Source organism: Lissotriton helveticus, chromosome 3_2 (genome assembly GCF_964261635.1).
Source record: "Lissotriton helveticus chromosome 3_2, aLisHel1.1, whole genome shotgun sequence".
Classification (NCBI taxonomy): domain Eukaryota; kingdom Metazoa; phylum Chordata; class Amphibia; order Caudata; family Salamandridae; genus Lissotriton; species Lissotriton helveticus.
Window position 1 is genome coordinate 389,367,570 of NC_136062.1, and position 14,151 is coordinate 389,381,720.

General features: G+C 43.8%; 1 protein-coding gene across 3 annotated transcripts in view; it reads left to right on the forward strand.

Moving 5' to 3' along the window:
* Positions 1–14,151, forward strand: part of CTTN (cortactin) — a 277,969-nt gene that overhangs the window by 127,424 nt on the left and 136,394 nt on the right. For all 3 annotated transcript variants that reach the window (XM_078684298.1, XM_078684300.1, XM_078684299.1), the window contains exon 5: positions 13,580–13,690. In XM_078684298.1, the coding sequence (XP_078540424.1) occupies positions 13,580–13,690 (111 nt within the window). The remainder of the gene's footprint in view (positions 1–13,579; positions 13,691–14,151) is intronic.

The window sequence follows — 14,151 nt, forward strand, 5'->3', positions numbered from 1 at the left end:
ACAATAGAACACTATCAAAAATACTTATACACCTATATCGACATTAAACAGCACACATCCTATTCACATATGAAGTCATCCTACTCACTTATGCAAACAATGGATCATACTTACATATTTACTTAGCAAAACACTTATACAAACACCACTTCATCTATTCATTTAGATAGTAAGTCCTACTTAGTGAATTATAAAATCATTATTACAAGTATACAGTTATCCATACAGTCACTCACACAATCATTGAGTCTTATGTATGCTTATTTATATACAAGAACTGACACATACACTGCCTTTTATTTTTCTAGTTTGTTGGACCTGTACCATTGAGAAATATATTTGCTCATCACCACACCCATAAAGAGATTCACTCACCCAAACTGTTAGAACATGTAGTTTTAACTTCATATATCTACTGAATCAACTATTCACACATCTTTGGACAGTCACACACCCCCTCACCGAACCACACACACTTTCACACTCCCATACAAATACTCAGTTAACTAATCAATAACTAATATAGACTTTCACATAGCTAGTAACCAACTGTAGAATCAGTTTACACAACAACTGACAAAGTGATACAGATATTCACACAGTTTAGTCACTATCCACTATATTTAGTGAGACATTATAAACTGGTCAAGTAAACAGTCAATTACGCTGCTACTAAATCCTCCATCCAAATATTTATATATATCCACTCATTCTTCAATGCAAATTGCTATATATATAATGCATATTTAAATAACGAAGCAAACCACATTCACTGGATGATGTCATCAGTGATGTCATCAGTGATGTCATTTGAGATGTCATCAGTGATGTCACTGACCATGTCATGAATGATCTAATATGTGACATCATCAGCAGTGGATTGCGGGTGCGCGAAATATAGTTAGTACAACTAACTATATAGGCGCAATTTCAATGGTTTTGTATGAGTGAAATGTCCAGCTGTAGGAAGGTGGCTACCCTACTATGGTTACCCCAGATTTTTTGCCTTGTGTATAGCTGGTTTTTGACTTAGTTGGCCTGGTTCCCTGCTAATCAGGGGCCCCAGGCTATCTGCTCTCTCTGTAAAATGGATTCCATGTACCCTAGGTACATACCACAATTGGAAATGGACTCCTTGTCAGCCCCTGTACCATGCACTATAGGTGCTCAGGGCATAGGTGCCACCAAGGCCTACCAGGGGCTGCAGCATATCTGTTGCCACCCCTGGCTGGTTCTTAAATTGACACAACTGGCTGATCACTCAGCTGGGGCAAGATGGTGTAATCACCTCTTGCTTAGATATAGTATACCTATATCTGGACACATATAAACCTGTGAGTCACTCCTATGGAAGGCCTTATCAATTCTGGAGGCAGAGTGCGTGGTTTAATGTGAGATGGAGCTCTAGCATGAGCTGAACCTGTCTGCAGCCGTCGGGAACAAATCCCTAAGCTGTTTCAGGATAATGCCATACCATATACTATTAAGTGCATTATAATCCTCGTGGTTATATAGCAACTTTGGTTTGGCTTTATCAAAACATGTCGTGTAAGGTGTCATACGATTTGGAATACTATCCCCTCACCAGTTCTGGCGACGGGGATAGCATTCCACCCCTCTAGAGGGGTAAGACATGTTACTTTACTGAAATGCGGTTAATTTCTAAAAGGGCCTCAGATCCACAAAATGGATGCTTCTGCCACAGACACAAGTCTGACCCCCTGAAGCTGACCGAAACTCAGCCAAAGGGGCCTGGACAAAGGGTTTCCTGTCGCAGGGAGGTGTCACACCCCCCCAGACAGGAGATAGTGGATTGTAGCAGGGAGGTTTGAAAGACACCAGACACTGCATGGGGAGCACAAGGCTGCCCCTTGCATAATCCGGTCAAACCGGTTCTGGGGCACACCAGCCCCAGCGCGGCCTGGATCAAAGGAAAGGGGTGTATCCACCCCCTTCCTGGGTCCCACCCATAGGAGGGGACCTAGCAGGTAATCCAGCCCCCCAGATTCGAATAAGAGTGGGAGCAGTGCCAATGCACTTCAGATTATCCTGATGAAACATAAGAAACGAAACTCTGGACCCTTCGACATCCTACTCAACGTAGAAGACTGAAGAATCTCCCTTGTGGTCAAGGAGTGACCACCCTGTACAAACAGGCACCATCCAGCACCTCGACGTCTGCTTTGTTGCAGTTCCCGCCGGAACTCGAGCGACAGAGATCGACGAGATCAAGCTTGCCTGCCTTCTAACAGCCCGATCCACAGTCCCTGCAGAGCTGAGACCCGTGGAGGCGACCGGAAGCGTGGGGCACGCCATCTTGAAAAGACCACGAGACGCTGACCGTGCAGCCCACGAATGACCCTCGAAGCTGTACACCGGGGTTTGAGAAGCCCCAACCCTGAGCCACTCTTGCACCGAAGTTCAGCCCTCCACACTCGACGAGTGCTGCGTGGGGCCCTTCTGCTACTTTTGGCTCAACGCGTTGGCCAGTCCCTTGCCAGCTGGCTTGTGGCCCCTGTGCCGATGAAAACCGAAATACGACTTGTGATTGTGATTGCTCCAGATTTGCACCAGCTCCCATGAAAAGGAGCCCCCACTCTGACCTTCCTGGTCAGAGTGAGAAGCAATCTCCCAGTTCCGCGTGGATTGCTTTTGCCAAGTGTTGTTTGCTCCAATCTTGAAGCCAACAGCGAGAGCCTTCGTGGGACAGATCGTGACCCGCTCCTGGACTTCGTAGATGCCCCAGAGCCCACGTGACAGCGGAGAGAAGCTCCTCGACAACCACCTGATTGCGCCCGACATTGCCTGGTTCCATCCTGGTTCCACCCTGGTCACTGCTGAGTGACCCAGACTCTGTCCCCTCTGCTTTCAGGTACTTTCCGACTTCTATCCACCCTTGGATCCCACCGGACACTTCTCCTTCACAGCGCCTGCAGCATCTTCAGCTTCAAGCACCAAGAACCAGCGTGACGAAACCCGACACTACTTCGACCCTGTGCACCCGCTTCCTGTGGGTGAGGTAACATTGCAACGCTGGTGTTCCCACACTGGTACACACCTCTAGGGTCTGTGTCTAAAGTTTTGTCCTTCTAGGTTCAGCGGAAGTATCCTTAAACACTGCTTGTGTAACTTTTATGCACCATTGACTTGCATTGGTGCATGCGTGTGCTTTCAGCACTGCACCCGAATCCCGCGGGCTTTTCCCGACTTCAGCATTGCTTGTCCCGACTGCTCCCAGCAATTCCCTAGGCCCTAGGCCTAACCACTGTTCGATTGGTATCTCTTATACCACTTTCTTAGTATATGGTCTGAGTGGCCCCTCGCCCTCATCCATAATTGTGCAACTTTGTTTGTTATACTGTGCTTTTGATTTAACGCTTGTGCCCCTTTGTTCATAAAGAATACTGAGGATTATTTTAAGTAATAAATACATATATTTTTATAATATATACTTGTGTGGTGTCCTTTCATTTGATATTACAGGACTGTGATTGGTAAAACAGCTCGCTTAACACGACCTCTTGAGTTAAGCCTTTAAGGCTGCTTAGTCTATGCTACCATTAAGATAGCTTGTCTACAAGGTTGACTTACAACCAGACACCATAAGGGAAAGCTTGGACTGATACAAGGTGGTTCCAGGATTGGAAACATCATATATCAGGCCAACTTCTCACACCAGCTAACTATAACACCCCTAAAACTTATAGTTCTTTGAGTGAATTTCAAAGGTTTTTTAAAAGCTAATTCCTAACTATATAAGGCCTGAAACCTATGGTTTTTTCAGTGAATAGCGAGCGACTCCTCTTTTCCTCACGGAGAAACACTGTGCATATACAGAGGTGTGGTCCTGCCTAGAGTCACGCTCCTCCACGAAGAGCGCCGGCACACTGCCCTACCCCGGACTGAAAACCTTTCATCTGCGCAAGCAAACCCAGGGCAGCCGAGCAGCCTCCAAGGACCGGACCTTGGAAAGGTCCCAGCAACCTGAGAAGCGGTATGCGGGATTCCGTGCAACAAACACTGCAGATAGAGAACAGACGGCAGCAGTTACAACGTGTAGGCAACTGCGAACTACAAAGCCCAGCACACCTTGGGAGTTAGCCAGCCTTGTTAGGCGACCACCAATGGACAAGCTCTCTTAGAACTAATAAATGTGCTGGGCGCGGTTGTTTCACCTGCTAAACCGTGGCGTGCTCTGCCTTTGAGAAAGGTCAATGTTTGTGACCGAAATGCATCAGGCAATGCATAACAGCAAATAAATGCTTTAAAGACACGGAAAGCGAGCGACTCATCTTTTCCTCACGGAGAAACACTGTGTGTGTGTATATGTATGTGTATATGTTTTTGTGTATATATATATATATATATATGTATATGTGTATATATATATATATATATATATATGTATATGTGTGTATATATGTATGTGTATATATATATATATGTATATGTGTGTATATATATATGTATATATGTGTGTATATATATGTGTATATGTATATATATGTGTATGTATATGTATATATATGTGTATGTATATGTATATATATGTGTGTATATATATATACACACACATTTAGTGAAAGTTTGTGCATGAGGGCTTATAAATACTACTGTTTATGGATTAAAGGGTCATTGGCATGATCAAATCGCAAGTGACGAAGCTACCTCAAAAGATGACCAAAGTTGTGAGTGATTCAGAACATGTCCGTTACTATGATAAGACCATGAGTCAGCTGTGAAGTACCATTATGACTGACCAGTTCATTTATATTGTGCCAGTGACAAGATGCCACTTTTAGGTCTCTCCTAGAGACCATTTCAAGTGTTTTACCAACCTCATGTTTTCCAAAACAAAATAGTACTAAAAATACAATCCATACAGGGATTTCCATCAGCCCTCTATATCCATTATTTGCTGCGGCAACAAATGATGGACGGAATGCTGAATGAATAGAACATTCACTCCAAGTCCAGAGATTTGGGTTAAATCCATCATTCTTTTGTTCATCATGCCATCCCAGTTTGGACCCAGCCATTTGCAAATCAGTCTTGACCCTGTGCTTCATGGGAACAGTCCTACCCGTACTGCCAAGCCGGGTTCGTCCTAGACCCGAAATGAGCATCCTAGGACCGGTTTTGGGGTTTCATCCCTCATCAGCCAGGCTAGCTTGACTCCAGTGGCACAGTGAGCAAGGGACCCACGTCTGGGCATGCTCTGCCAATTTGTGGCAAAAGGTGCTGTAGCAACAAATTATGGACAGCATGCTGAATAAATTAAACATTCACACCCAGACCCAGATCTATGTACTGGGGTGAATATTTGGCATTATTATGCATTCTGTCCATCTATTGTTCTTTTTGCATTTGTCACCCCAAGTAGGACGGGTATGCTCAGACGTGGGTCCCGTGCTCTCCATGCCACTGGAGTCAAGCTAGCCTGGCTGATGTGGGGTGATACCCCGAAACCGGTCTCAGGAAAACCTGGGCTGGCAGTTCGGGCTGGACTGTTCTCATAGGGAGCAGGGTCAAGACTGATTTGCCTATGGCTGGGTACAAACCGGAATGGTGTGGGGAGCAAAAAAAACAACCGATTTGGGCCCAGATCACTGTACTGGGCTAAATGTTTGACATTGTTAAGTATTCTGTCCATCAATTGCCCTTTTTGTGTTTCTCTATATGCATTAGTGTGTAAATTGTCATTTACTTTTTGCTTTCTTTCTACTGGCTTTCTCTACTGTTTTTTTTTCTTTTCCTTTTATGTTCATTTATGTAACCCAACAATGCACGCTTTCCAGGATCAAAACAACGCTCTAAAGTAACTCTGTTCTCCTAACACCGCAATTTTTGTACACATTTTTAAAATCGCGTGTGTTCTGTTTCTCACTTACTTTTCTTCCCCTTTTGTCTTTAATCACCCACTTGATATCCTTACTGACCCCATTTTGGGTCTGTGTATTCAACAAATAATCCGCCAGCTTGCAACCTTGCAAATAACAGTCAATGTCGACGTTCATTGAATTTCTAAGCTACAATTCATGGAGGAAACTACATCTATCATGCTACCCAGACCTGTTTAAATGGCAATATACCTTACCCAACGGAGTACGTTCACTCCATGTCAACACTGGTAGGTGTCGGAACTTGCTGTAGAAAGCTGATCTCAGAGCACCTCTTGTGTGAGTGATGAAATGAATGTATTCATCATTCTGTACTCCACAGAAGAGCTGTACACAAGCTGACTTTCTGCAGCTGTAATAAGTCAACCACACTTTGTTAAAATAGGTGTTGCTGGTTTCAGTCTGATGAGTCTAGTTCAGGATATTACTGTTCCAGAAAAACTGGTCCAGCTACTGTTGCTAGTAAGCAGCGTGGAATTAAAAATAATTGGAAAGGGAAGGGTTCGCTGTCCGATCACAAAATAAGCTGCAGGTTATTCCTTAGATGAATTTATTGCTAAAGTTGGTGAGTTAGATAGAGCATGTGATTTCTGTCCGGTTTTCTCCACCCTGCTCAACACACTGTGAGTCAGGAGTAGAGTCCATTTAATTGAATCACTTGTGTTTCTTCTACCACATGCAAGAAATCTTGTCCTTAATTGCCTTCTCAGAGTTCCTATTCTATTATCACATGTGTGTCTCCCCTTAGTCATCTTAAAATGGTTGTAATTCTCTAGCAGATGTCTCCCAGTGTCTCTTGTGTCCAATGTCCTTTGTCATAGCTGATGCCGGCTGACACATGTTTGACTCATGGGGTATCGGATCTGGTGAGTTTCATCAGGGCTCTGCCTCATGCATCAGGCGGCTATCGACAGACCGATCATTACTGGTTAAAACTGTGTGGTTTTTAAGAACTGAACAAAAGTCTGTCTCTGTACTTACCGGTTATGGTCAGCAGACAATTCATGACCAATATGGGGTGAACTAACTGATTAAAGCCAATCTGAAGAACTAGATTTATTAAGGCACAAGCCGTGAGTAGCGCATTGAGGGCTGACCGGCCCATGAAAGGAACGTTTACATTATTAGGCTCAATATGAGGCTGGAAAGAATAGTCCAGTGGAGACAATTGGTGACATCCACATGTTTATTAAAAATATTTCTTGAGACCAAATATGGAGCAGCATCTGTGTGATGAACTGAAATTCCGAAAGTACTCTGACGGACAAGAATTGTTATGTTATTAATTTTGTTTCAAATAAATGGATTAGCTCTATTAGAGTTGAATACAAACATTGTCTTCAATAATTCCGCATCATTGCTGTTGCCTTATGAACGGAGGATTGTTATGATGCGTGTGATTATAAAGTTTTCGTGCCTCCTTCAAATAAGGGTGCTGGTGTTTTCCAGACACTTTACAAAGTCGCACACAACCTCCGACATTTGTCACTGGATGGGTCTTTACTCGCTCATGGTTAACGTTGGTGTGGGGGGGAAACATGATTTTGTCGCACTCCTAGAACCTCCACGTGACTTCCTCTGCCCATCTGGTTTCAACATTACCCTACAATCCGGATACACTCGCCTCTTTGTCTTTGTCGAGACGCATCGACATGCACTATTATAGCCAGTTAGGCCTGTCCACCTCCATCAGATCCACAGCACAGCTGCCTACTGTCAACTACAAAATAGACAAAGGATCCGGCAGGTTCTTGGTCCCAAACAACCCGTACACGGAGGCATTCTCCCGCTTAACCACCCTCTGGATGCATCCCCCAACCCCCCCCCCCGTTTCATCTGGTTTGCTTTCCGGGCACTATTTTATCCCCCACATGCACTTCGCTTATTTGCCACCAGGTGGCTGGCTCTTCACACAAAACGAGGCCTGGTGCAAGTGTTTTACTTTTATGGTGAGTCCTGGTCCTGCACCGCCATTTATGATTAGCAACCTTGGCCACTGGTGTCTCTACCAGGCAGTTCCCTCTTCTACTAAGGGCTTCTCGACCGAGGTTATTGTGCAGTGTTGTGATGGAGAGCCTTCTTTCTCCTGACGTTTCTGCCCTGGGATGCCTTCTGCCCTTGCTCTCCTTCAAAGGTGACCTCACAGCTGTGTCTGACGCTGCCTTGTGTTGCTGCCAGCACCTCTGTGCTTTCCCCATTGCTCTTCGGGCTGACTTTGCTGGCTTGGGTTGTCCACTGCTTTGTTCCGCAAACACCTCTATGGGCGCCCTGAATGCGCCACAGGACTGATGTTACCTGACTCTACTGTCTGGTCTTTCAGCTGTTCACGTTCACTCATTTATGATTCCCTAGCCGCTTTCAATCCCCGTCTCATTCTCTACCCCAGTATTTCTTTGTTGGATTTCAACATTTTAGAAAGTACACCAGACTGAAGATCAATATTAGACAAATCTTTACAGAATGAGTTAATATCCACTATATATGTTTTATTGTTAATATGTTTTTTATTGTTAATCCGAGATATCATATCATTTACCTTTGCGAATGTACTTGGGTTATGCCTTGCGAACTTTGACGGATAAACAGCGATAACCATCACTACTAACAAGCAAAGTCTAAAGTCAAGTATGTGCTATTCAGCATCATACCTGGGTCAATAGTAGTTTTATTGGATTGGGTGCATTGGGACTACCTTTATTAGGTAATTACATTCTGATTTACTGTTCCACTATTTTAGAAGTATTTTTCTGTGCCACAACTATGCATATTTTAAAACCATTATTTGTGCACAGAAAATATGAAGCTGCAGATGTATATTGTTTTCAGTGAAACAAATGGCGGACATTCACATATTGCATTCAGTGAAAATAAGGTTCGAAAATAATTCAGAGTTTTGTTTAAAGTGTTTTGCAATGTTCAGACTGTGCAGAAATGACATTGTAATTTTCCTATTAAACAGGATTGTCAGTTTACGTCCCATGTGATCGTTCTCCCACTGCCAGGCACAATGGTCCAATCTACCCATACTATCAGTGACACGACGACAAAAGCTCTATTTACAGTTTCCTTTCCTTTGCCTCCATATGTGGTTCTTATTAACGTGACATCTGGAGATGCGGCTCTTGCACTGGGTGAGACCAAGCATTTCTGAATTCCTCTGGCTTTTCAGACAAACACTTTTCTTATTCTCCTTGTTTGGGGTCTGTGCCAGGAGTGAGACAAAGAGCTAATTTGGAAACCCTTCAAAACGGATAAATGCAGTTTCAGATCTGGAATGGAGAAGAGGTTTCCTTCACAGCTGCACCGGTGCAGTGTCCACACTTCATGTATGCCCAGTGGAGTGGCTGCGCACTGTGCAGAGTGGACTACGGGTGCCCTTCTCTACCTGATTGGCTGTTGTGCTCCGGTGACGCACTTGCTGCTCTGGCTGGTAAAGATCTGGACATAAGGACATGAACCTATGCCATTGCAAGGTATCTGCTGTTTACCAGTGTTCCTCGAGACTCTGTAGTTTGATGTGCCCTTACCTCTGAATTTCTGCCAATACCTCTAGGGTGGTAAAAATAAGTGTAAGGGTTTTTTGAGGTTATACCTCATATAAAATAACACAAATATTACACCGTGGCGGACGCCACTGCGTAGTTATGATTCAGTTGCACTTTGTATTGGTAAGGCATTCTTTGTATTGGTAAGGCATTTTTTAAATCTGTTTATATAACTTTAGCCAACATGGATGGATTTTTACAAAACGTGCCTGTTTGAGGACTCAGTCGGCGAAGTTTCGGCATACAAAGTTTCAGGAAGATCCACTCATGGGAGAAAAGTTTTATTGGGGGGGGGGAAGGGTAAACAGTGTGTTTTCAGATCTTATCTCACAGAAGAAATGTTGAAAGATTGAACAAAGACCACTGAATGGATTCTATCATAGTTGGCATGAAAGTATAACGTTTCTGAGAAAGGATGCTATTTTGATTTGATATAAATCGATTCAGCTGTATTTGAACAATTTGCATTTTTAAAAAGGTGCTGGGGGATGTAAAGGGTTAATAATTCATGTATCTTGTCAGTCGATAAGCTACTCTTTAATTTGCTTACAACTACGGACCGTTTGACAAATATGCCTTTAATTGTCAGACAACGCATTCAGATTTCTGTTGGTATTTTTGAATTTGTGCGTATCCATTAAGGATGGGGGTGTCCTATCCCCAACATGGGTGGACTTTTCCATAATGCCAGAGAAGCTGCTTTGCCTGTCGGCGTGCGGCCCACTATGCCGTCCTCTGAATACCTTGATTCTGCTTCTGGCCATCATCCTATAGTGTCATTGTACCAGAGTTGCACTCCACGAGCTCTGTTCAGTTGATCTCTGAATTAATGCCAATCTATATGTATGAGCAGGATGCTGGCCTCACGCCAGGTCATTATGGACGCTGCCTCAAGTCCTACGAGTCACGGTTTTCAGGTGTTATTCTAACTGAGTCATCTATAGCAAATCAAGACTACAACACCCAGAATGCATTAGGTGATCACACAAACGTTCTATAGTGGGAACAGTAGTTCTTATGACCTGAAAGGAGGTGGTTTTCCTAGTCCTGAACGAGTTTGTACTAATCGGTGAGCTTTGGGGCATGTATTAATTCTGTGGTATGCCACAGTGTTCTGAAGGAGAGAGGTGTTGTGTCTTGGGACCCCAGTTGTCCTGTTTGTGTGGTGGAGTAGGGACATGTGCTGGCGTCAGTATCTACGTGTTCTAGTATGGTGTGTGTAAGTGTGCTATTGCTCTGCCTTTTGAAAGGTGGTTTTGGATTTCGGATGTAGTGTCGTGCAATACACGAGGAGTAAGTTATTGGAGTTGAAGGAGAACCATACCATTAGGCAGTTTGTTACCCCGCTGCTCTCTTATTGCCCCTTTACCGCCTGTGTCCCCCCAAACAACTAAACAATTGTGTGTGGAGAGATGACTGCCTCCTCCTCAACTATACTTTCTTTTATCTAAATGTCGCGCAATGCTGCTCCTGCTGTTCAGGACTCCTTTGTGCGCTGAAAGTCTCTTTTAATGTTTGATTTAAAAATAAATCCTAATAGCTGCTGCGATTGGGGTTATAATGGGTTTCTTGCTGTAACTTAGTTTATTTTGGATCCTGCATCACAAAGCTTTTTCTCGAACACATTGGAGTTGTGGTGGGAGGCATGGCTTTGTGATTTCAGAATACTGTAGACTCTGAAGAGGGACAGACATTGGGTTTACTGTGCACTAGGTTGACGAACATTAGCAAGCATTGGCAAAACCAATAGGGCCTATCTATTAGCTTTGACAATGTCTTTTAGCTATGTTGTTCAGCAGGGCAACTGCTGTGCAGCATGGCTTAAAGTTTGGGGGAAAAAATGCTATGACCAGAACCACAGACTGGGATAGCAGGAGGCAGCAAGCAAACGCAGACAACGCAGCAGCCTGACCGGGGAGAAGTACAGGACGGAGCAAGCTGCAAATGATGCACTCTGAGTGCTTCAACAAAAAGAGATCGGGACATGAAAGATGAAGGGAGGGAGGGAGGCTGGGAAGAAAGGTACAAAAAAGTGCAACAATGTAGCAGAAGTGTCCATCAGATTTTTTTTTCGTTCTTGTGGGTGGAGGGTAACTCTGACAACGGGGTGACAGGCAAGCATGGATAACAGGGGGGTGGGTGGAAGGGAGGGAGCAGACACAGCCGAGAAATACTGGAGAGAGGCAGCTGCAAAAGATGCAATCTGTAGAGTTCTTCAACAACAAAAAAAGTCATTCCAACAATCACAAACAGTGTAAGAACCCAAGTACTTGGGTGATGCTCAAGAGGAGGGCCAAACACAAGAATGGGAAGTAGCCACTGCACAAGCTCACAAACTGTGTACAACGAGCAAATAAATGGCATTAAACCATCCAGTTGTAATCGTTGTACTGGTTAAACCCCTTTTTATGTAAACAGACTGTCTCACAAGGGACTGTCCTAGACCTAAAAAATTCAACATTCTGGTTCAAATGCCAGGTTTTGGTGCATCATGTCCTAGTCTCAAGCAGACTCAAGGTTTTAAAGCTAGTTGTTGTAGCTTTTCATTAAACGTCCACGTCATAAATAGAATAGCAACATTTTATTTTTGTGATCGATATCTTACAGCTCATACGTTGCTATTTCCATCATCCCTGCTTAAACTTTTTTATGTCCCTCTGATCCTCTGTTGCCATTGGATTTGGGAATTAGGGGGCCTTATACTCTGTGGTTGCAGCGGGCTACCCCGTGGCCTTGGTTGTGGTCATTGTTACCCCCACTGTGCTTTGAGAGATTAGTGTCCTTATTCTCTGGCACGCTTTGATGTGTGGCCTATTTGAAACCGAACACGCTTCCCTTTTGTGAAACTACCTAAATTATCTATCTGGAGTGGAGGCTGAAAGTGGTCACTCATCTCCAGGACTTTTGAGGCAATCTTCGCCAAACAATTGGTGCTGTGCTTCAGGCTCTCCGAGCACCCGAAATTGTCAGTAGATCTATTTTTGATCACACCGGCAAGGGAGCAGCAATCTGGAGAGGCCCGTGTAGGTAAGACCGGAGAGGCCGGTTGGTGGGGGTTTCGACAGACCACAATGGAAGTTGTATGGCTCCCTCTTGTACATGTAGAGTGTTCCAATGTGCAGGCATCCTCTCCTTCCATGTTGAAGATTGTCCTTATTGCCCCCGTCTTCCTACTGTAGCTGGAGGCCCAGCGTAATACCAATTCATACTCTTTCATACCCGGCCTCTTATCCATCTTGCTTCCAACCGACATTATATGCACTCAATATGTTGTGTACATGTACAATTTTCTAAAACGTTCCATATTTGTGATGCAAATGTATGTTTTAATTTCCCACCAACCATGGTTTATAACTCCTTTTAAATGTATCCACCTTGATGGCCAAATTTCCTACATGCTTCTTGTTGGGTGCAGTATTTCCTGTCAACCTTTTGTAGAGTGCTTCAACCAGTGCAGTATTACCTGTCAACCTTTCTGTCCTTGGGCTTTCATGAGGGACATGGTGACATATAGGAAACTGTCACCCCTCGCCCCACTCTAGCTACAATGAACAGTGTTCTATGATTTCCCCATAGAGCGTCTCCAATAATACCAGTTTCCCAGCAGGGTAGACATCTCAGTGATGGTCTTGGTTGGTTTCATGTTTATGCTACAGATGTGTGGCCCATGGCAATGCAAGGGTTGGAATGTATTAAGAGTTTGTTTTATTGGTTGCAGTCAGGAAAACGTCTTACACAGTCCTGTTTTTCTTCTATCTGTTCTCTTTTTAGGTAATTTTGTGTCTCTTTCCTGACCGCTCTTTGCCAGTTTCTCCTTCGTGTTTCTGTCTGACTATAACTCTTTTCTACATGTTGTCTTTGTCTATTTAGAGAAGTCTTCATAAATAGTCAAGAAATGATACATGGATATTGGGAAACAATTGCATTGTGGAATAATTAAAGTGCACGTGTGCAGTTATTATCTCCATAAATTTTACTGAGATTTACCAATCCTTGGTTGTGCATGTTGTATCTACAGCCATGTGGGATATTTTAACATCTTAGTTTGTAAACCGAGTTCAGTTGTAATGTTGACTGAATGACAAGTTTGCACTGAAAATAATTTCATTTTAACGTTGTTAATCATCTCTTCAGTCAGCTGTTGGCCATGAGTATCAGACGAAGCTCTCCAAACACTGCTCTCAAGTTGATTCGGCGAAGGGTTTCGGAGGCAAGTTTGGTGTACAAGTAGACCGAGTGGACCAGGTAAGTCTGTCGTGTGTTTTTTGACCTGCCAGGGACCGCATATTTGCTGAATCATTTACTTCCCCCCCCCCCAACTCCTAGTGTGCACTTGACTAACTTTGAAAATGCTATGTGTTGTTTTATTGCTCCGTCAGGAAGTTATTGATTCTTCTGTTTGCCTTCAACGTCACATGCCAAAGAAATGGAGGCATGGATTTCAGAAGGCGGGATTTGTGAAACCATTAATCCAGTGACCCTACTGCCAAGGAGACCTTCAGAGAATGATGGCTCCAGCTTGAGAGAATATTCTTTCATTGTACATGTACCTCTATAGATATCGAGTGTTTCTGCCATTTCCCAAAGTAGTTTATTTGTTTATGTTGTGTTGATATCCCAGTATGTAACTAACAAAACGGTATCGGAGGGCTAAAGGGACATTTAAAGACCCGTCTAAGTTCTATCCCCTTGAAGGAACAACATGA